We start from the raw sequence: 24,808 nt of genomic DNA, 5'->3' as shown, positions 1-24,808 counted from the left end.
GTGTAATACTACATACTATTCTAGAGGCAGCATAAGACATATACCACCAAACTTGAATGTCATATGAGGCACAGTAACAGTAATTAGGAATGCCAATATTTAGCCTCTACTATTTAAAGAACTAATAGAAGTGAAATCTGAAATAAGTACAGAATCCAATATAAGTATTTTGACAGGGACGCCTGGGTGGCTCAGCAGTTGAGCATCAAGATGTGGGGGTCTCGGGATCGAGTCCCACATCAGGCTCCCTGTGTGGAGCCTGCTCCTCCCTCTCCCTGTGTCTCTGCCTCTCTCTTTCTCTGTGTGTCTCTCATGAAAATAAAATCTTAAAAAAAAAAAAAAAAAAAGAGTTTTGACAAAGACAGATCAAGACTGCTACATGTAAGAAATTAATTCAATATAAAGGAAGAACTTCAAAAGAATTCACATCCAAAAATATTTACTTGTAGTATTACACAAATGATTTGATAGTATTATACTCATAAGAAATTAATTTTAATTCAATATAAAGGAAGAATTTCAAAAAATTCATACACTCAAAAATATTTACTTATAGTATTTATACAAATGATTTGATACATCTAGTATTGATACAAGATATAATATTACTCTATTACTCGAAGCCAAGCATGGTTCTAAGCACTGGAGTTATAAGACTCAATAATACTGACAGTCTCTACCCTCTAAGGGCTTATATTATTGTTCTACATGTTAGAGAAGAAGTACTGTGGAGAAAAATGAATAAGGGAGATAAGATAGTTATGGAGTTCTGAGGTGGAAGATGGGAACTTAGACATCTGAAGAAAGTGAGAGTGTTATATGTGGATTATCTGGAAGAGGGTTCCGTAGAGAATATTAAGTACCACACTGGGAAGTCTGAAGAACAGCAAGGAAGCTGTAATAAAAGGAGCTTCTATCAGATACTCCCACCACTAGAAATGTTCAAGCAAAATCAAAAGGACTATAAAAGATTTTGCAAAGGGGATTCTCTGTCCTGCTCAAAAACTAAAATGAACACCACTGAAGTCCCTCAAACTCTTAGAAACGTAGGATTTTTTAAAAATAAATATATTCAACACTTAATACTTTATTTTACTTTGCTAAACAGAGTTTAGTTTGTAGGTCAGTTTAATATAGTTAGAATGTAACACATCTTCAGAACCACTTCTGGAACCTTAAAAATAGCAATGCTTGGACCTCAATCAAAGATTCAGATTTGCTTGGTTTGGGAGGATACTGGAGGACCTAAAATTTTAAAACTTTCATGATTCTGATGTTCAGCCAAGGTGAGAAACACTTGCCTGGGATGCAGCTTTACTGGCATTCCCTACTTTGGAAAATGATGCCTCTCATTGAGACCTGAATATATTAGGAAAGGAAACAAGAATGAAGGTAAGAAAGTGCCCAATTTATGCAGGGTGTTGGAAGCCATCATTAAGGTCTTTTAACCTGAAAATGAAGAGAAGATAGATAAAAGAGACTCCAAAGCAAAGGAGAACCATGACCTGACTTTCAATTTAACAGAATCACTCTGGCTGCTGTACTGAGAACAGACTTTGTAAAGATAAGCATGGAAAGTAGAAAGACCAATTAGGAGGCTATTTCAATTCTTGAAATGAAAGAAAAATGGTGGTGGCCTAAACCAACCTGGATATATTATGGAAAAAGTTAAAAGTATATTTATTCTCAGATTGGAATATATAATGTGAAAAAAAAGAGAAATGTTTCAAAGTTTTCAAAATTTCCAAAGTTTTTGGCTAAAGCAAAGGCAAAGTTGCCATCAACTGAAATGAGCAAGAATAAAAAGAAGTAGGGGGTAAGAATAAAAAGTTCAGTATTGGACATGTTAAATATGAGTTAAGGAATAGCTAATTCATACGAAAGGAACCAGAAGAATATCATCTCCTGAAAGCCAAGTGAAGAAAACCATTCAAAGAGAAATAACTGTGTCAAATGTTGCTGAGTAAGATAGGAAAATGAGGTCTGAGAATCAGCGATTAGATTTTGCAATTTGGAGGTCACTGGAAAATCTGACAAAGTGATATGGAGGTAGGAGAGAGGATAAACACCTGACTTATATGGGTTCAAAACAGAATTGGAGAAGAACTGAGGGACAACGAGCACAAACTTTTTCAAGCAGTTCTGCTATAGAAATAAGAGGAGAAAAGAAATGGTAAGTGAAGGGGGAAGTGGGTACAACAGAGAATAATATTTTTAAATAGAATACCCTATTAATGCCTGGAGGTATATATCATGCCTCCATGGAAAGGTAACCATGCAGAACTACTATTTGTTACTGCATTTTATTTCTTTCCAAGTGAAGGCTGTTAAATAAATGAGTATTTTTTTAAAAAGTATACAGAAAAATGGCCACCATCCCTGGCCTTCTTTCCCACATACCTGTTCATGGCCTGTATCTTCAGTCCTTCCTCAATGCTGTGACTGAGTGCTTGCTGATTATTGTGCTTGTTGATCCTAGCCAATACTCTCTCCTGATGAGCTTCATACTCATCACGACTTGGATAAATTTTGCTGATGAGTGCATCAAAGTTTGGGTCTGGCCTTAGTGATCTTTTAGAAACTAGCTTTTTTCGACAGGTAGGACATTCTTTATTGCTAAATAAAAAGAGGGGAAAGAAACTGTAAACAATGTATCTTTGGGCTAACAACAAAAATATCCAACTTCTGGATAGTTATCATTATTCCAATACCTTTACTAAGTCACAGAAATTTAAACTGATTAACCTGAATTTCCTTGAAAACCTGATTTGAGGGTAAGCAAGATTTTGAGAACCTCAGACACTATACAGTATTTGCCAACAAACAAAAATTCGAATACTTCCCAATAATTTATATATAATCATTTTAGAAATAAAAATCTATTTCTTGCCAATATAAATTTCCCTGATATCCATGCCCTACAAGGAAAATTTATCCATTAATATATATTAATTTGTTATCAATTCTTTTATTAAAATAGCATACACAGAGGTATTATACAATTTAGAAGTGGAAGAACCACGGAGGACTTCATGCTTTGTAATTTTCTCAAAACAAGCATTCGTGCTATAAACCTTTAAAACTGCATAAAATCAACTATTTCAAAACAAAGATTCTCCAATAATTAAAAGACTTTAGAAAATTTTCCAGCTCTCAAATGAACACTTATAGAGAATATATTTCTCAAAACTCATACAGTACCATCCTGGTATAATTAAGTACCTAGTATAACTCATTTCAACATACCCACTTCTGAGGGCTGTGATAATGCAGTCTGCACAAAAACGATGCAAACACTCCTTTGTAGTCATGGTGTTTTTCAACATATCCAAACAAATTGGGCACATTAATTCACTGTGTAGACTTCGAGGTGAAACCACAATTTCCAAGCCATCCGTTATTGCCTCCTATAGAAGAGTCACTTTAAAATTAAATGCTACCTATTTTTTTTATTATGGACAAGTCCAAACATACAAAATTACTGAAAATGACAAAAATGAACATCTATGTACCCATCACCACCACTGTCAACTCACACCCGACCTTGTTTTTCTATAATCTTCCCCAACCCCCCTTAAGCCCCATCACTGTATTATATCAATGCTCTTATTTTAATGCTAAAAATAACATATTAATGTTTTTAAAAGCTAAGTAATGGTAAATTAGCTTGGCATAAAAAATAAAAAAAAAAAAACACTGAATTTGGAATCAGATGCCTTAGGTCCTAGTTCTAGCCATGTTAATGTGACTCTAGTAATTTAACATTGTTTCTTACCTTTTAATTGAGGAAGTTAAGGCTAAATAACTTTATTTCTTCGATCTTCACAAATTCTACCATTTTGATAACTATATATTTCATGCCATCTATTTAAATATTTTAAGATTCCCATTCAAGTATTTCTAATTTACATACAATTTAACAGGGTTTCATTTTAACATCACTACTTGTAATAGTGATGATCCGCTATTGGATCCACAGAAGCAGTTTTATACAAAGTGGCCAGGTTCTCAAGTTAACCTACAAACTAATTTAAACCATAGTACTAGTACTGGTATTACTGTCACTGTAAAAATGTTTCAGTGCAAAAATGCATTTAGAGTTCCAATGTAGAATGCCAGCACATCTGTCAGCTGAAGAGAGATTAGTGACTCCTACTTTCTTCACCACTACCCACCCTTCCCACAAGGTGGCACATACTAGCTCTAAACATCAATGCTGGCTCTTACGGGTTGAGGAAAGAGATCTAGTAGGTAGTTACTGAAGAGAAAGGTGAGACAAAAATAAAAGGCTTCCCATATATTACTGACACTTCCTATTTCCACTGGATCTCCATAGTTGTGTTTCCTCTACAGGGTCAAAGAATAAGGACCCTACAAGGAAAGACACAGAAAGATAGATAGATAATGTCCTTGAAGAACTCAAGTAAAATATATTTAAATTTACAATAACTACCACTATTTTTGAGTGTCTTATGGTATTTCAACCTCTCTAGAGAAAGCACCTTCAGTATTTTCTTTTACTTAATTCAATACACACACATACTTTTGATTTAGGAATTACAGCCTCCATTTTACAGATGAGGAATCTATCACTCAGAGTATGATGATGACTCAGCTAGTAACCAAGTCTGTCCTCTTCCTCTTTAGAACATGCCTAGAAATATCCCAGCCCAGGATAAAGGCAACCGTCTAAGTTCTCCATGTACGTACCCGTGCAAGTGTGTATAGCTCTGTGGAAGAAAAAAGGGGGGAATATACAACCCAACTGGTATCACTAAAAATTTCACTAGTTTCAAATGAGCATTCAACACTGCTCAGGAATTAGTTTCTCTTGTAACAAGCTTGTTTTTTCTATACTATTTTACACCTTTTCTTCTATCTGCATAACTTCCTTCATCTGAACATTCCAAAGATTACCTCAATTTCATTGAGAGAGCTCTCTGATTTTCTATGACATCTTTATAAATCATCTTTCTTGCTACAAGGAGAAAATATGCCTCTTCCTTTCAAAAGTACATTCCTTCCTACCTTTTCAAGTATATCCTTCTGATTATTATTTGCTCTCAGGTTTCACCAATCTCTGGCACTCCACTAAATCAGCCTAGAGTAAGATCTGCATGGGGTTGCTGAATAATGAAAGGTGAACAGCACATCTCAGAGCCATGTGAGGCACGGGGGTCTCCTTGGTGGCCCTCTATCTCCCATCATAAAAACAAAATTTAAAACTTCCCAATTCCATGTTCCCTTCCAGTTTTTACTCCATTTCTCTGCTTCTCTGCAGAACCAAACTTCTCTGAAAAACTGCCTACACATTTTCACTTTTTCTTCCTTCAACATAACACAATCTATTCAAGTGAATTTTCTCCTGTCAAGGTAAGGAAGTATAAGCACACACTGCCACATACAACATACACTTTTGTAATCCTCATCTTACTTCTCCTCTCAGTAGTCCTGAATACAGTAACTATCCCCTCTTAACACAACACCTCATAGATTTTGATCCTCTCTCTCTATCGCCTATTTTTCTTTGGCTGTTCCTTCTCAGTCTTCTCTGCAGCTTCTTTTCCATTACTTTCTTTCTAAACTTTGAAGCTCCTCTGGATGAAGTTCTGGGCCCCTCTGCTCATCTCTGTCCAGGTGATCTTATTCTACTCTCATTGCTTAAAATGTGCTGACAACCCCCCAAATTTTACATTTAGTCCAGACCCCTAGGTTAGTATCTCTGCCTGCCTGACTTACAGGTATCTCAAATTGAGTTCAGTTTTAAGCATGTTTATCTCCTTCAAACCTGCTCCTCCCACAGTCTTTCTCATCTTCACCTTCTTAATGTACTCTATTGCCCCCTCCCATTATTATTTATTACAGCACTGAGGACTTACCCCCTTTACACAACTTCTCAAATGTGTAATTCTTTGGATATTAACTCATTTAATATTTATAAACTCTGTAAATTTATACCACATCTATTTACTTCACCTAGTGTCTAGCGTGTAGGACTTGGTATACAGTATGCAAATTATTTGTTGAATCAACGAATGAAGAAACCAAACATACACAAGACTGCCTGTATACAAATTATTACTATTATGTTCTTTCAAGTTTTCATTTCCTAAAAATGTATCCCAGTTTCCACATGTGTCATATTCCTCCGAGTTTATCTTAGTCTACATTACCTGAGGTGTTCGTTGTAATTCATATAAACTGAGTTCCCATGTTTTGCTTAATGGTTGAGTTCCGTTTGTCTGCACAGCCTGAGACATTGCTAAGAATAAAAAAGGAAAGAAAAACAATTTTAGTATCTGGAAGGAAAGTAAATCTCAAAACTGATTTTTTGGAATCATGAATCCTGAGAATCATCAAAATAGAAATGATATACTGGCTCCTCAAAAACTAAAAGAAAAGCACAAGAATCTTTTCATTTATAAGTACAAGCTATTTGAGTGCAAGAGACTATCACTGATCTTTGGATGCCCAACAGGTGGCACCGAACAAGAGCTAAAATTATTACTGAATGTACAGAAAACTGTCTTAATCCTAAACAATAAATATGTTTCTAAAATTCATGGTCATGAAATCAGAACTAAATCAGGAAAATTTAAAACTTTCCAGTATGGTCAATTCTTGCCAGAGATAACAAAATCTACCTTATAGTACTTTAAACTCCTGGTCATTTTGCCTCTACTTTTTCACAGCTCCACTCATGAAAACTCCCCTGCTTGATATACTAAGTCACCGTATAATGTTCAGAAAGTTCTTCCTAATGCTGAACCCAAAACTGCTACCTATTCATCCTACAGCCCCTCAAGGCACACTCGATTAAAACTCATAATTTTTCTACATGACAGCCTTTCAAATATTTGGGTATTGTTATCATACCCCACCTGATTTTTCTTTCCTTTTGGGTAAATATTCTAGTCCCTCCTACTGTTCACTGTCTGATGTGATTTCAAGGTCTCCTCATCACCCTGATATTAATTAGTTCTGTCTCTCCCCTCTAGTTAGGAATAAATTTAACAACGTTAAGGCCAACTTCTGTGCTTGTCTCTGAGTAGGTGAATGGGATCTACGATATATGTAAGATGGTCTTAGAAAACTCCTCTCTGGCAAAGGAAAAAAAGGGGCTCCAGGCATTAAAATATTTAGTAGGTATCTATTATTAGCCAAGCAGAACTGCTCTAAGTCCTTGCTTCAGAATACATAGTCTAAAAAGAAGGAAATGCACGTAAATAAGTAAACCACAGGGCAGCCCCGGTAGCCCAATGGTTTAGCGCCACCTTCGGCCCAGGGTGTGATCCTGGGGACCCGGGATGGAGTCCCATATCAGGCTCCCCACATGGAGCCTGCTTCTCCCTCTGCCTGTGTCTCTGCCTCTCTCTGTGTGTCTCTCATGAATAAATAAATAAAATCTTTAGAAAACAAAATAAGTAAACTAAAATTTGACAAGATAAATTCTAAGCAGCAGTATAGAAAAAACAATATGGAATTACAGAAGAGGATAAGGGAATTTGAGAAGTCAGGAAAGGCTTCAGCAGAGATGGAATAAGCTTTAAAAAAAAACAGAGATTTCTACACCAGGATGGGAATATAAAAGAGGGTTCCAGAAAAAGTAGAACAGCATGTATGAAGATAGGCATGAAAACCATAATTGGGAGTTACTGGAAGTTTTAAACAAGAAAGTGACGTGATCAAAGAGTTTCACAGAAACTCAAGCAGCAGTGAACGTAGAAGAACAAAAAAGCAGTAGACAAGTGAGGAGGCTGTTAACAAAAACCCAAATGAGTTAACTATCTGAACCAAGGCAGTTGAATATGCAGACAGTATTACACAGATAGACCTAATGATACATTTGACACTGATATGAGAGAGGAGGGTCCAATATGACTTCGGGAAAGCCAACTATCCCTTTACTGAGATGGATAACATAGAAGGAAGGTATGGATTGGAGTTGCTACAAATACTGAGGTCCAGTTATTTATAGGCCACTGAGGAAGAGTGGTTCAGTAGACAGAAAAATTCCACACTTGCTGGAAGACACAACCAGCATATTTAAGTAAGTCATATATTCCACATTGGCAATGAAGGACGTGACCTATATATATCCAGGAAGGTAAATTTCCCATTTCCAGCCAAGTATCATTTAAATAAATCTGCTATCAAGAACTCACGCAATCATCAATTAGCTCAACTTTGCTTTGAGTAGTAAAAAAAAGCACTTCACTGAAATTTAACCTCTATTCTAGCCCCCTCTAAAAATCTACTTACCCTATTTCTTCCTTTAACTAAAGCCACGTTCCACATGAAGTTGCTCCCTTGCCCATATTTATTTGAAATAAATATGATCAAATTTTTCAAATGAGCCAGTTGTGTGACTTAAAAAAAAAACAAAAAAAAAAAACCAATTTCAAGGCTGACCACTGAGTCTATCTTTTGCTTATCAGAACAAGTGGACTCCAAAACAAGCAAAAATTCCTTGAGGCTTTTGTGCTTCCTGGTAAATACATGTGCCATTATTTCTACCATAAATCCTACTACGACATAATGAATCTCTTAGAGAACTAAAATTACTCAAGGAATTTCTAAGAATTCCAAATCCTAATCCCATGTCTCAAAATCTGTAGTGGTTAACCTGAGGCCCACTACAAACCAAATAATCCTTTCTTCTCTCTCCAGCAAGCTTCCCCAGAAAATTAATGGGAACCGTCCGTCAAATAAAAAAAGCCTTCTGCTGAGGGCTCATTTCTAGAGATACCAGTTCTCCTGCACATAACCGAATTATATCTTGTTTTTAACCAAATTATATCTGATTTAGAGATCTGTATTCCCGTGGCAATAAAATTCAGAAAGTAATTCACAAGTCAGTTGCAGTTTTTCCTAGTATTTGGAAAACTAGGATCTCCATGGCCTTGAAAAGTTTTCCAATCTCTCTGTTTATATCTGTATTACAATCATATATTCTCTGGTGTCTGGATTCTTAACTGCTACCATATGGATGCTATCTTACCAAATAATGCAGCAGGTAATCCTGAGACCAAAAAAAAGGATATGATCTTGATGATCATCAAACCACTATCTCAATTTTTAAGAACGTATCACCAAGGTAGATCTCTCCTGTGACCTGGCCAAACAGAGTCAATGGGGATCTAAGAATTAAAAATTCCTTTTTTTTTTTTTTTTTTTTGCTTCAAGACATAATTCACACAGAGAAGGCATATACATAATACATGACCTACAGGCCATAATCAATCTGTCTGAACGGAAGCTCAAATTTCTACTCTTGGCTGTTTTTTTTTTTTTTTTACTCTTGGCTGTTACTGAACAGATAAGCTTTCGAGAATTAGTTCCTCTTGCTTTAGGTCAATATACTGTGTCATTTAATCTAAATTCTACTTTCACCAAAATCATATATAATCTTTCTTCTACTCTCATTTGGTGAAAAGCTGCATTTCCATCTGTAGCTCCTCCCTGACCAAGCCAAGAATGTAAAATAAAATACATTTAGCTTCCGTTTTTCAGATGAGAATGAACTGTGATTTTAATAATAGTATTTATACATGAATTATCTATGTATAAATACTACTAATATATGGCCAGAGGAAACAAGAATGGGTTCACCTGGAATAATTATAACCTGAAAGGACAGAAAGTGATGTAGCCAGTGAAGATGAGAAATGAGGTCAGAAAAAGTAATCTTAAAGATGTTTTCCAGCAACAGGAATGTGCTTCCTAGAGGACTATTGCCTGATGATCCTTGCAGTACAACAGAAATCTACCTAGGTCTACCTGGCCCAATCCACAATTATAACACCTCAATTATACTTCTGAATAAGAGACACCAAACAAAACAGAAATGTTTCCTGCACAAACCAGGCTCTCTCTTTTGTGGCAAGAATGTACAAACGAGAAGTTAGCATTAGTTTGGACAAGATAACTTGAGAGAAACAGAAAATAAATCTGATAAAAGACTTAGTTACAGGCAGATTTTGAAAGCTCACAGCTTCAATATCCAAAGAAGAAATAGCAATACAATATTCAGAATGTGCTTTTAGAGATTGCAAATATCTGACACTTTCATGCTGACTTTCTACATCTTCACGTTATGGCACATCACTTTTTGCAGGGGTTCAATGTAGTCTCAAAAGCTTTTTAAAACACAGCGCCCCCCCCCCCCAAGAAGTGACTACCCACAAAGGGAATATGCAAAAAAGATGAAAAATTCCAAAGCATTCTAACATTGAAAGATTTAATAAGTTTATCTTTTTTTTTTTCCCTGAAGATTTACTTGAGAGCGAGCGAGCGAGCGAGTGTGGGATGGGGGTAGAGAGGATCAGAGGGGGAGAGAAAGACAAACAGATCCTGCGAGGAGCACAGAGGCCCCGGGCAGTATGAGGACCGAAGATCAAGACCTGAATAGGAACCAAGAACCAGATTCCTAACCAACTGGGCCACCCAGGCACCCCAAGTTTATTTTTTTTATTTTTTTTATTTTTTTTTATTATTTTTTTTTAAACAAGGAAAAGGTTAGACTTCTAGTTTCTAGTTCCACATGTTAGTGACCACTTTGGCCTAACAAGTTTAAAAACTGTAGAGGCTAAAAAAAATCAACAACTCTTCTTGGGTCTATAAGCAAGGGGAGAACACAAGACAAACCAGTGCCCTTAAGACTGGAAAGACAGAACACAGGGAATCTCAGCTTACCAGAGCACCTCAGGAGTGGAAACTCCAACAGGAACTAGTGTCAAGTTACATAAATCTGAACTACAGTCAAAAAATTGCTGGGCGCCTGGGTGGCTCAGTTGGTTGAATGCCCAACTCTTGATTTCAGTTCAGGTCATGATCTCAGGGTTGTTGAGATCAACTCCCGTGTTGGGCTCCATTCACTGGGTGTGCAGCCTGCTTGGGTTTCTATCTCTCTGCCCCTCCCCATAAATAAATAAATCTTTAAAAATTTGCTGGAGGCTAAGTTTGATAGTTTTGTGTTTTTTTTTAAGATTTCATTTATTTATTCATGACACAGAGAGAGAGAGAGAGAGAGAGAGAGAGGCAGAGACACATGCAGGGAGCCTGATGTGGGACTTGATCTTGGGACTCCAGGATCACACCCTGGGCAGAAGGCAGGCGCTAAACCGCTGAGCCACCGGGGCTTCCCCTAAGTTTGATAGTTAAAAACTCCAAGAGAATTCAGTCATAGAAGTACTCCTAAAATATTATGAAATTGACCTCCTTAAGCCTGACCAGATTCCCACAGGAAAGAACAGGAAAAACCCCCCTTATGCTTGCCAGAGCCCTGCTCTTAGGAAAAACTAGTTAATCAAAACCTAACATACTGGGATATTATCAGAACCTAACTGACTTAGGAAGGTCGATCAATACCCAACTCCAGTCCATTCTAGCAATCCAGTCCACCTGAGGAGGAGGAAAAAAAACTTAAGTACCACTAGTGAAGTTCACAGTATAGAGTATTAGTCTCACTAAAAGACTGAGATCTAGTTACAAAACTATAGAGCCCTTCTTCTCCCCCTACACCTCACCACCACACAATTAAAGGCCTATTTACAGCAATTCCTTGTACCTAGTACATCATGCATGTCTGGCCATCTAGGAAAAAACTACCAGGTATACCAAAGGCAAAAAAAGAAAAAAAAAAGCCAACACAATTTGAAGAGACAAATCAGGCATCAGAACTAGACATGACAAAATAGTCCTAGAATTTTCAGACCAAGAATTTAAAACAACTATGAATAATATGCAAAGGGCTCTAATGAGTACAGAAGACAGCATATAAAAACACATGGGCAATATAAGCAGAGAGATGGAAATCCTAAGGAAAAAAAGTAGTAAGAAATGCTAGAGATCAAGAACACTGTACAAACGTCAAAAATGCCTTTGATGGGCTTATTAGTAGCCTGGATATCGCTTAGGCAAGAACTCTTGAGCTAAAGGATGACAGATCAATAGAAACCTCAAAAAATGAAAAGGAAAAAAGAACAAAGACTGAAAAAAAAATACATTAGAATATCCAAGGACTGTGGGTTAACCTCAAAAGATGTAGCATACATGTAACAGGAATATCAAGAGGGGAAAAAACAAAAGGAACAGAATAATTGAAAAAATAGTGACTGAGAATTTCCCAAAATTAATGTCAGATATCACAGCATAGATGCAGGAAGCTTAGAGAACACCAAGTGGAATAAATGCCAAAAACACTATACCATGGCATGTCATTTTCATACTAGAAATATTCAAAGATGAAGACAAAAGCCTGAAAAAAGCCAGAAAAAGGATTACACTTGCTCCCTCCTCAAAAAAAGATAAGTATAAAGTATGTCCTGCATTTTAAATTTAACTTACATGGCATTAGAGTTGCTCGTATGTCTAATCCTCTGACTTAGTATATTTTAGTATTTTCTCCTACACCTAGAAAAGAGCCTGTTTTTCAATAAGTTAAATGAATGAGTGAAGAAAGACATTTAGAAAGTAAAAATTGAACCTTAGATGATACCTAACAGTACAGAATTACTGCCTACTGAAGTTGATCTTAAATAATTTAACCAGGCATCTTTAAATTGGGGTATGCATGTGTACTCCTGACCTACACAAAAGCTTTCCAGGGAGCTATCCAGAGCTACGTAGTTTTCAAATAATTTAATTTACAGGTTATCAATTTTCCTGAAGTATTTCTACACAAATCGACTTGCCTATATACCTGGGTGGGTCCCTCTCCTTTCCCTAATCCATTCATAAGATTAGGAATCATTCATTCACTCATTCAAATACTGATTTATCTACTGCACCTCATGTACTGTACAGGTCTACAAACACCAACAGTAAACAAGTATGCATACAAGTTAATAATTCTTAAGTATTATATAAAAGATACAAAAAAACGGCACTGAGTTACATCATCAATAGGAGAAAAGGAGCTATTTAAGATAAGCAAATCAAGGGGTGCCTGGGTTAGGGTTAGGGTTCAGTCAGTTAAGCGTCTGCTTTCAGCTCAGGTCAGAATCCCAGGATCACTGGGGCAAAGCCCAGGCATCTCATCGCACTCCCTGCTCAGGCTCAGAGGGAGCCTGCTTCTCCCTCCGTCTGTGCACACACTCTCTCCCTGCCAAATAAATTTTAAAAATAATTTAAAAACTAAAAAGAAAGGGGAATAAAAAACAGAGTTTCAAAAAAATAGACGTATTGGAAAAAAAGAAAGGTCAATGTGGCTGGTAAAGAGGAATATATATGGAGGTTTACAAAGCTAAAGAGAGGTGATCTTCTCAGGAATCAAATGAAATTAAGAACATATAGGATGTATAATAAGTGAAATCTCCCTCAGAAATATTAATAATCTTCAATTTTTAAGTATTAAAACCATAAGAATTGAAAAAATAAAGCATTAGAAATCAGAATATAAACCTAAAGAAAAAGGGAAAAATGATCATTATAAAACCATAAATCAAATAGAAACAGCTAAAAAAACAAAAAAATAGATTTGTTCAAGAAAACAAAATTTGTTATTTGACAAAGCTAATACTGTAACTTTCCCAGAAAACCAAAAAAATTACATAGATATAAAATATATTTTTAAGTTTGCTCATCAGAGACTGCTATAGTCTACTTTATATCAATAAATAAATTTAATTACTCCATTAAATGTCTAAGTTAGAAATGGATGGAAATATTCTTAACTTGATGAATATATTCCAGAAGCCCCAAAGTTAAAACTCTTGAAGACTCCTATTTAAAGAGTCAGGAAAAAAGCAAGACTGCTCTTCTGCTATAAGTCCTCAATAATGTTACCAAAAAAGGGGGGGAGGGGAATGGGCACTGGACAAGGAAGTGACAAACCTATCAGTTAGATAATACAAATACCTCACAAATCCACATGGAATCAAATAAAAAGTTGTAACTTCAAAAAAGGCAGCAACATGGTAGCATGAACAGAGAAAAACATGCCAAAAAAGCCACAGATTTCTATAAGCCAGGAATAAACATTTATAAATGCATTTTTTAATGATCCCATTTATAACCATTCACAATAGCAACAAACACTATAAAATATGTAAGAGTAAATTTCACAAAGTATTGACAACACAAAACTCTACAACTTAACTGAAAGACATTAAAGAGATCATGGACTGGATAAACGTATATATAACAATCCAGTGTAATGCAATCCCAATCAAAATATCGATATACAAAGTGATTCTAAGGTTTACGTGAATTATTATGCACAAGAACGCCCAGGATATTTTGAAAAAGAAGAATAATCAGGGAGACATACCTTACATCAAATATTAAAGCTTCATGAAAAGTAACACTATGGTCTAAAGAAAAGATGATAACATTAATACAACAAAATGAAGGGTTCAAAAACAGACATGAGGGATGCCCAGGTGGCTCAGTGGTTGAGCGTCTGCCTTTCATTCAGGATGTGGTCCTGGGCTCTGGAGTCCAGGACTGAGTCCCACATAGGGCTCCTGCAGAGAGCCTGCCTTCTCCCTCTGCCTGTGTCTGTCTGTCTGTCTGTCTGTCTCTCTCTCTCTCTCTCTCATGAATAAATAAAATCTTAAAAAAATAAAACATGTGAATTTATATAACTTAAGATATTTTAAGTCAGAAGGATTTTTTTTCATTTATTTATTCATGAGAGACACAGAGATAGAGGCAGAGACATAGGAAGAGGGAGAAGCAGGCTCCCTGAGTGGAGCCTGAATGAGACTCCATCCCAGGACCCCAGGATCAGGACCTGAGCTGAAGGCAGATGCTCAACCACTAAGCCAGCCAGGCATCCCTAAATCAGAAGGATTTAAACAAATATTTAAATTCAAAATAATTAAATCAGATGTACCTAAGCAAATTAAAAATTCCAGAAGGATTGAGGCACCTGGGCAGCTCAATCAGTTAAGTGATTCTTTGATTTCAGCTCAAGTCAGGAACTCAGGGTCAAGAGATGGGGAGCCCTGTCTGGGGCTCCCTGTTCAGTGGAGAGTCTACTTGAGATTCTCTCATTCTCCTCCCTCCCCACTGTTCTCTAAAATAAATAAAATCTTTTAAAAAATAACAGAATGATTAAGCATTAAAAAAAAAAACTATATGAGATATATTTTAAAAGAAGGTACAGTGCTGCATACTACTATGATTAGGAAGGCAGACTAATAAACAAGATGCAATACTGGAATACTTTAAAAGCAGTTCACATTTCAACTATTAAATTTTTTTAAACTTCTATACAAAAATAAGGAAAGATAGCATAAGCAAACAAAAGATAAGCTATAGACAAGGAGAAAATATTTGCAACATGTATAATCAACGAAGGCGTATGTCCATAATGTACCCTGAATCTTCCCTCAAGATAATTTAAGACAGCTCAGTATAGGCAAAATGACTACTTCACTAATAATCACTAAATTGCAAATCAAAAGACTATCTACATAAGCTGTATTTTTTGTTTGTGATACTGACTGAAATTAAGATGACTAATAATGGGGCAGCCCCGGTGGCTCAGCGGTTTAAGCGCTGCCTTCAGCTGAGGACCTGATCCTGGAGATCCGGGATCGTCCCATGTCGGGCTCACTGCATGGAGCCTGCTTCTCCCTCTGTCTGTGTCTCTTGCCCCTCTCTCTCTCACTCTCACTCTCTCTCACTCTGTCTCGACACAGTCTCTTGTGAGTAAATAAATAAAATCTTAAAAAAAAAAAAAAAAAAGATTAGTAATATCTGGTGTCCAAGTATGCAGAAAAAGGAATTCTCAAATCACTCAAGTGTATAGTGGCATGGTTTTGGGGACAGATCAATTTGGCATTTAGAGCATAATTACAGCATTTGGCCTTAGGAATGTAACCCCTGAAATGAAAACTGGATAAATTAAGCTATATACGACTATTACAGAAATCTCTATGGAAACACACATCTCATTTTTAAAATTATTATCTTTGATCAACATACAGTCAAGAACTTACTGGTTGATGTCATGATTTTATTCACATTCTTTAGAAGTATTAATAGACATATTAGCTCAGAACTTCAATACATTATTTTAACATACCTAGGTACCTTAAATCCTAACGTAATCTCATTTATCTCTTTTAAAAATTCAATAAAATAACGGTTGTGAATAAAAAAAAATAGCACTGACAAACAGACGCCAGTGAAAGAGAGCATACCAAAACAACTGTCTCTGCTCTTTAGCCAAATCAAAAAATAACACTGTACTGTACCTCCCAAAACTGTCAGAAGTTTTAACATTGTAATGGCTCTCTTAGGAAACCTATCCAATTAAAATTCTCCTACAGGTATGCAATAAACATATATACAAGAATAGTGATCACATGGGGATCCCTGGGTGGCTCAGCGGTTTGGTGCCTGCCTTTGGTCCAGGGTGTGATCCTGGAGTCCCGGGATTGGGTCCCACGTCAGGCTCCATGCATGGAGCCTGCTTCTCCCTCTGCCTGTGTCTCTGCCTCTCTCTCTCTCTCTCTGTGTCTCTCATGAATAAATAAATAAAAAAAAAAAAAAAAAAAAGAATAGTGATCACAGCATTGTTTGTGATGACAAAAAATCATAAAGTCTATATAGGTCTGTCTGTCAACAGGAATATGGCTAATTAGGATATAGCCAGAGCACACAAACTATGTAGCTATACATGCTGACATGGAATTCAACATAGGTACACAACATACATCATACATTAAGTTTTAAAGTTGCAAAAAATAAAATTAAAAATAAATTTTAAATAAGTAATTTGTAGGGCAAAATATATAGAACACTATCCTGTTTTAGCAAGATGAAAAAAAAAAAATTCCAAACACTTAAATGTATGTTTGTGATCTTGAGTTCTGTTCACTATGTTTCAGCCACAGTTGCCATCTTTCTCTTTATCTATCTTGCCAAGCTCTTTCTCATTTTAGAATCTTTTTACTAGCGCATCCCTTCCATCTGGAACAGAACACTTTCATCCCCCTCCTTTACCAAGATTTTGTCATAGCTAGCTCGCTCATGCATTCTAACAAAACTCTAACTTTGCTATTTTCTCACGTCTCCTCTTTTCCTTTTTCACCATAGCACTTTTATAGTCTCTAAGCTCCTTGAATGCAGAGTTATTTGTCTTATTCACAATATCCCCAGTACCCTGCAACTGTGCCTGGCATATAGTAATTAATCAATAAATATTTGCTGTAGAAATCAGCAATGGGGATGACTCGATAAAGGAGCTCAAATTAGGCAACCTTAATATTTCATATTTTCGGGGCAGCCCCGGTGGCTCAGAGGTTTAGCGCCGCTTGCAGCCCAGGGCCTGATCCTGGAGACCCTGGATCGAGTCCCGCGTCAGGCTCTCTGCATGGAGCCTGCTTCTCCCTGCCTGTGTCTCTGCCCCTCTCTCTCTGTGTGTGTGTCTCTATGAATGAATGAATGAATGAATGAATAAATCTTTAAAAATATATATATTCCATATTTTCATGATCAAACACACATACTTCAAGTTAACATGGGGAAAAAGACGAAAGGAAAATTTATCAGTTGGTCTATTTTCTATGTGTAGAGAAAATATTTTTATGTATCTGCATAGTTAGGGCTATTTGAGCATACAAATCTGTCTTACAAAATAGATGTCCTGAAAAATTAAAGACAATTGAATAGATAAAAAAGAGATTTACCTCTTTAGAAGTATGTGTTTATATTTCAGGGGGTGTGAGACCCTGGAGACATTCATGGGTTGCAAATTCTGCCACCTGTCTGATCTCCCCACCCTCTCCAAACTCATTTACTTTCCAAAGATTAAAAACCTAGGATCCTTCCCTTCTGTAACCAAGGAGAATTTGTTCATAATAAGGAGCAAAGGCCCCCCTCACTCTTTCAGGAGGTGGGCAACAGCTATACAAGCTCCCAGATTCATGTTTTTTAAGGTTTCTTACCTACCAAATGAACATCCAGGTCTCACTGCATCACTCTGAGAGGGAAGAAGTGGGACAATAGGATCACTGCTGTAATAATTAATCCATCCCTGCCCCAGAAATTTTGTGTCTATTTTCAGGAAAATATGAATACAGATATTAAAAATTTATCATTCTATTATAATCTGGCTAACATTTATCATGTTAATTCAAGCGTTAAGAAGAATAACAGGGATGCCTGAGTGGCTCAAGCGGTTAAGCGTCTGACTTCGGCTCAGGTCATGATTCTGGAGTCTGAGGATCGAGTCCCACATGTCAGGCTTCCTGCATGGAGCCTGCTTCTCCCTTTGTCTATGTCTCTGCCTCTCTCTCTCTCTCTCTCTCTCTTTCATGAATAAATAAATAAAGTCTTCAAAAAAAATTTTTTAAACAAATGTAAAAATTATTTTTTCAGGACAAAAATACATTAAGTCCCCCAACTTAGAAACTAAAATTTCCATTCTAAGTTTTTCCATTAAAAACATACTATACAGGAACCTGGGTGACTCACTCAGTTAAGCATTGGACTCTTGATTTTTGGCTCAAGTCATGATCATTGTGAACCGAGATCAGTGGGAAGTCTACTCCTCTCCCTCTGCCCCTCTCCCCACTTGCATGTTCTAAAATAAATAAAATCTTAAAAAAAAAAAAAAAAAAAAACTATACTTAAGGGTTCCTGGGTGGCACAGTCAAGTGTTGTACTTTTGATTTCAGCTCAGGTCATGTCAGGTGGCTGGGTGTGGAGCCTGCTTAGGATTCTCTTTCCTTTGGCCTCTCCCTCCAACACCAACTCACGCACACACATTCTCTCCGTCTCTAATAATCTTTTTTTAAAAAAACATACTATGCTTAAGTAATAAATTTAATGAAGTATATGAGCTACTATAAAATTTATATTTGCATGTTAGGTTCAATTACATTATGGATTAGTCTAAAAACCTACCACTAATCATAACATCATTCTTACATATTCTTTTAATAGTACCTGGAAAACAGAGGTTCCCTAAAATACCATTTTTTTAATTCCATCTCTAATCTACAATTCTTAAATTGGTTAAAGGCATTATTTAAAACTCATGGTCATGGGGCGTGTGGGTGGCTCAGTCAGTTAAGCATCTGCCTTCAGCTCAGGTCACAATTCCAGGGTCTTGGGATCGAGCTCCACATCAGGCTCCCAGTTCAGGGGGGAGTCGGTCTACTTCCCTCTCTGCTGCTCCGTGATTGTGCTTGTGCTCTCTCATTCTATCTTAAAAAGAGGGCGGCGGGGGGGGGGTGTCCCTGGGTGGCTCAGTGGTTTGGCGCCTGCCTTTGGCCCAGGGCACGATCCTGGAGTCCCGGGATAGAGTCCCACGTCGGGCTCCAGGCATGGAGCCTGCTTCTCCCTCCTTCTGTGTCTCTGCCTCTCTCTATCATAAATAATAAATAAATAAATCTTAAAAAAAAATCATGGTCAAGTCTATTAGAGGTTAAATGTGGCAAAGGTTTTGTGTGAAAAACTGAAAACAATACTAATACATGTTCCCATTCGACTCTGTGAGACCCTCAAGACCCTCAACTCCCCCTGAATGGGCCATACGTTTGCTCCCAAGACCATTCTCTAACTGCCTGAGTAGGAAAAACAGATAGGCTAAACCATAAATTCCTCGAGAACAAGGATAGAGAACTTTGTATTTTAGGTATATCTTTATTTCATGTTACAACAAATGAGACACCTAGAAAGTATGGCAAATGATTTTTGGAACTGAATCAGTCAGTTTGCATACACATCCTAGTACTGGCAGCTAGTGGTTATGGACCTATATCCAAGTTTCTTGAGGTTTTTTTTTTTTTTTTTTTAAATATACAAAGTGACGGAAATGTTCAGTGTCATTGGCAAAGTTAAGTGATATGTTCATATAAAGTGCCTGGCATATTTCACAAATGATGATCATTGAATGGAGAGGGCCTAATTTCCCTGATATATTTCAATAAATAAGCATTCTTATTTCTCAGCATCTCTCTACCAAACATGTAAAAGATTAGGGAGAAAAATTACTTACCCACTCCCTAACCTACTAAAAATTTTACATTAACCCACGTTTGAAAAAATTATTTTAGAAAGAAACAAAAATGTTTGGTTATGTGCCTCATGTGATTAAAAAAAAAGAAATCAATCAGGAGGCCAATTAATCCAAGACTACTCTGTAAGGCCTTTTCAGTAACAAAAAACTGCAAGAAATTTGTCAGCTATCTACTGCTAGTAAATTGCAAGGGGCTGAATGCTAAGTGTAGTTCCTAGAAGCTTAAAAGAGTAAGAGAAATACTGAAAAGAGACATTTCTGGCCCAGACTTCATTAGAAACTTGTGCAATCCTCATAAAAGGGACACAAAATAACATAAAGAAGTGCATCTTGAACCACAGCTTTGTAGAACAAGCAGACATTCAAATGGATGTCTCCTGGATTATCCCCTCCCCCTCTTCGAAGGCAATCTTTGAAGGGATTAAGATAATATACACCAGGTATACTGGTATCTGATCATTAAGGATATAGGATGAAAGTGTTAAGAACCTACATGGCCAGAGTACCCATACACCATCATCTCAAGTGAGTCCCTAGCACATGCTGGGTCACAGTGAACTCATAACTTAATTCTCAGTAAGAGCCTCATGTGTACATTTCCTATAGTATGGCTGAAACAAGAATTCATATTAAATAGCAGATGTGCAGACAAAAAGGCTGACACTGTGTTGTAAAATTTTAGAAGTCTAAACTGTACTCTTACCAAAGTATAGCTATAACAAAACAACCACAAGGGAGCTTCCAGACTGGATAAAACATTTTTTCCAAGAAAGGGGGCTTTAAATATAAATTATTTTAAGCTAAAACCTCAAGAGTTCTATGCCAAAAAATGTTCACCAGTTGCTCTAATTATAAAAATCGCCTGGTCTATTCAGAGTATTTTAAATAGAACTAAAGACTAATTATGAGTAAGCTATAAATATGCCTCCTCCCCCCAAGAAGAGTTTAGGTAAATAGGGTTGTTTAGAAATCTCCACTTACACTTTGAAAAATGATTACTGTATTAGTTTCCTACAACTCTGTAACAAATTACCACACTCTCTTAGTTTTGAAGGTCAGAAATCGGAAATCAGTATCACTGAGCCAAAATTAAGGTGCTGGCAGGGCTGTGCTTCTTCTAGAGTTTTTATTGGAAATTGCTGTTTCTTGCAGCTGGCATTCTTTAGCTTGTGGCCACATTGCCACCTCTTCTGTGTATGTAATCTCCCTCTGCCTAGCTCTTATAAAGACACATGATGACATTTAGAACTCAACCAGATAATCCAGGATAAACTCTTCATATCAAGACCTTTAATTTAATGACATTTGCAAAGACTTCCTCACACAGACACATACCTTAGCCCTGAACAATGTAACATTATAGATTCCAAGGATCAGAATATGGACATTTTGGAGGGGGCCTATTTTTCAGCCTACCATACCAAAAGTGTGCTTAACTTTATAACCAACTCCTAGAAGCCAACACCTATGTTTTTATCCTGTACATTTGTTTCCTTAATTTGTTTTTCAAACTGTGAAATATATACCAGAAAATACAATCATTAGATAATCCCATCTTCCCATGAAGAGTTTTCTTCATTGTTTGAGATTTGCTTCCCTAAGCACTATGAAACAAAACCAAGAAACTTTATTTTTAAGGACAAAATTTATCTTTTTCTTCCATGGTTATAGTCCCTTCTGAACATAAAGTAAATACAGGTCACATCACATTAACTCTCTCAATCTTCAGCATTTTCCTTTTCCTCTTACATTATACAAAATGTGAATGAGCAAACTATTTGTTCCTTAATTGAAACACTGTTTGCTTACAGGATACAGGTGTTCCATTTTAGAAATTTATTCAAGACTAGGCAAACCAGGGAGCAATAATAAATCTGACTAAGCAATCCAACTGCCATCATAGCATTGCCTGAAGTAAGTATCACCTCATAAAAACCACTTGCAGTCGTTTAATCTAAAACTACAACTATAAGACAGACATTAATTTTTTGTAAGCTTCTATATACACAAAGAAAGTACTCTTTATTGAAAAAGATGCCATTGTAGTAAACATCTGGAATGCTCATCTAAATTACTTTGGTAATCTAATAACATCTTTATTTTAAAAGGTAATATAGGGACGCCTGGGTGGCTTAGCGGTTGAGCATCTGCCTTTGGCTCAGGGTGTGATCCTGGAGTCCCAGGACTGAGTCCCACATCAGGCTCCCTGCATAGAGCCTGCTTCTCCCTCTGCCTATATCTCTGCCTCTCTGTGTGTCTCTCATGAATGAATAAATAAAATCCTTTCTAAATAAATAAATAAGGTAATATAATCAATTCCTAACTGGATTATATTTTTCACATATTGTGGAACACAGAGTAGGAACCTTTCAAGGGTAAACCAAATAATCTTCATTATCCAGTCTTAAATTTGAGTATTAGTAACAATGTTTTCTAGTCTTATGTAAGGGAGTTGTTACAGGGAAGATAATTGCTTTAAGATTTTTTTAAAGTACCAATTAAAATGCAAATCTAGATAATTTAGTGTGATCTGTGCCCTCCCACCATACTTAGTACCCATCACTATCTCACCTCTAACGCTACTCCTTCATTTTCCCCAACCCTCCAACAGTTTAATAACCCAATTCAGTCTTTCCCCAAGGTTTCAGAATAAACCTGCCAAGGTCTAATATTAGTCAACACCAGTTGTATCAGCAGCAGCTTTGTTTTCTTCCTTTCCTTTTGTCCCTCTGCCTATCCATATTAGAAGCTAGCTAACACCCATAAAGAACAATAGCTGAGTTCAAAGTTTAGGAAACATTTACTGAGAACTACCATATGATAGGAAATGAGACCCTCAAGGGCTTACTGGCTAGTAAGTACTCAACGTATTTTCAATACAATTTGGTAAACGCTACAAGTGTACAAAACAAAACAAAACCAGGGCAGCCTTCAGCCCAGGGCCTTCAGTTTAGCGCTGCCTTCAGCCCAGGGCCTGCCTGGTTCTGGAGGCCCGGGATAGAGGCCCACGTCGGGCTTCCCTTCATGGAGCTTGCTTCTCCTCCTGCCTGTGTCTCTGCCTCTCTATCTCATGAATAAATAAAATCTTAAAAACAAAAACAAACAAACAAACAAACAAAAAAAAACAGTCAAATGGAAAAGCAGAAGACGTTTCCAGAGAAAGTGACTCCTTGAAAAAGAAGACTCTAAGTGGAAGTTAACCAACTGAGGAAAGGAAAGCAGTCCAGAAGGATCATTGTAATAAGCAAAGAAACAATTCAGCAGGTATGTTGGGGAACTCTAACTAGTTCAATATCAAATGAGTTAGAGAGAGAGGTATGGAGTAGAACAGAGTAAGGCTGAAGAATTAAACTATGGACCAGATCAGGGAGGCCTTAAACCCATGCAAAGGTCTCAGGAAAAATCTACCATTGAATGACAAGGTGAGATTTGTTTCTGAAACAAACAGATCAACTCTAATACAGTGGAGAATGGACTTGCAGGAGGCAAGAATACTAATTAAAGGGCTTATGCAATGGGCACCTGGGTGGCTCAATCAGTTAAGTGTCTGCCTTTGGCTCAGGTCATGAGCCAGGGTGCTGGGATGGAGAACACATTGGGCTCCCTGCTCAGTAGGAAGCCTGCTTCTCTTTCTTCTCCCCCTCCCCACTGTTTGTGCACATGTTCGCACTCTCTCTCATTCTCTGTCAAATAAATAAATAAAATCTTAGAAAAGGGGGTGAGGCTTGTGCAATAATCCAAATAAGAAATGAATACAATGAATCTGTTAGTAGTAAGGATGAATTAGGGGCAGCAAAGCTGCAAAATACTTAGGAAGCAAAATACATGCGGTGTATGAAATGAGAAAGAAGAAAGCCATGAACTCCCAAGCTTGTGGCTGTTAAGATGTTGATGCTAAAAAAAAAAAAAAAAAAAGTGAGACATCTAAACAGGAAATGGTATTTTTGTCACTTCTATTCAACATATTATATTGGAAGTCTAGCCAAATCAATTAAGCATGAAAAAGAAATAAAAGGCATCCCACTAGAAAAAGTATCTGTATGTATATACATATATATATGATATGATATGATTTTATATATAGTGAACCCTAAAGACCACAAAAAAAGTTAAAAGCAAAACTGACTAAATGAATTCAGGAAAATTGCTGGGGGGAAAAACTCAACACACAAAAATCAGTTGCATATCTATACATTAACAATGAACAGTGTGAAAAGGAAATCAAAACAATTCCATTTGCAAAAGCATCAAAAAGTATAATATTAGGAATAAATTTAACCAAGGCAAAAATCTGTACACTGAAAATTATAGAACACCTCTGAAAGAAATTAAAGACACAAGTAAATGGAAAGATATCCTATCCTATGTTCATGGATCAGAAGACTTAACATTGTTAAGATGACACTACCACCCAAAGCAGAAACCATGCAATTCCTATCAAAATCCTGATTTTTTTTCAGATATTGAAAAACACATCCTCACATTCATACAGAATCTGAAACAGGGGCATCTGGGTGGCTCAAACAATTAATTAAGCATGATCTCTGGGTCATGGGATCTAGCCAGAGTTGGGCTCCCTGCCCAGTAGGAAGTCGGATTCTCTCTCTCCTTCTTCCCCTCCCCCCTGCTCATTCATTCATTCTCTCTCTCTTCCCCTCTCAAATCAAGTCTTAAAAAAAAAAATAAAAGATTTTTTTAAAAATTTTAAAAAGAATCTCAAGGAACCCCAAACCACCAAAATAACCCTGAAAGAGGACAAGCTGGATGACTCAATACTTCCTGATTTCAAAACTTACTACAAAGCTATAGTAATCAAACTCACTGGGT

At 36.8% G+C, this 24,808-nt stretch overlaps 1 protein-coding gene across 6 annotated transcripts in view; it reads right to left on the bottom strand.

Moving 5' to 3' along the window:
• RNF2 (ring finger protein 2) overlaps positions 1–24,808 on the bottom strand; it is a 49,145-nt gene that overhangs the window by 6,196 nt on the left and 18,141 nt on the right. For all 6 annotated transcript variants that reach the window (XM_035719301.2, XM_035719300.2, XM_025430085.3 and 3 more), the window contains 3 exons: positions 6,174–6,262; positions 3,247–3,407; positions 2,401–2,616 (listed from right to left, as the gene is read on the bottom strand). In XM_035719301.2, the coding sequence (XP_035575194.1) occupies positions 2,401–2,616; positions 3,247–3,407; positions 6,174–6,260 (464 nt within the window). In that variant the 5' untranslated portion in view covers positions 6,261–6,262. The remainder of the gene's footprint in view (positions 1–2,400; positions 2,617–3,246; positions 3,408–6,173; positions 6,263–24,808) is intronic.

This window comes from Canis lupus, chromosome 7, assembly GCF_003254725.2.
Source record: "Canis lupus dingo isolate Sandy chromosome 7, ASM325472v2, whole genome shotgun sequence".
NCBI lineage: Eukaryota > Metazoa > Chordata > Mammalia > Carnivora > Canidae > Canis > Canis lupus.
The sequence above is the reverse complement of the archived record's forward strand: the minus strand, read 5'-3'. Positions and strand labels throughout refer to the sequence as shown.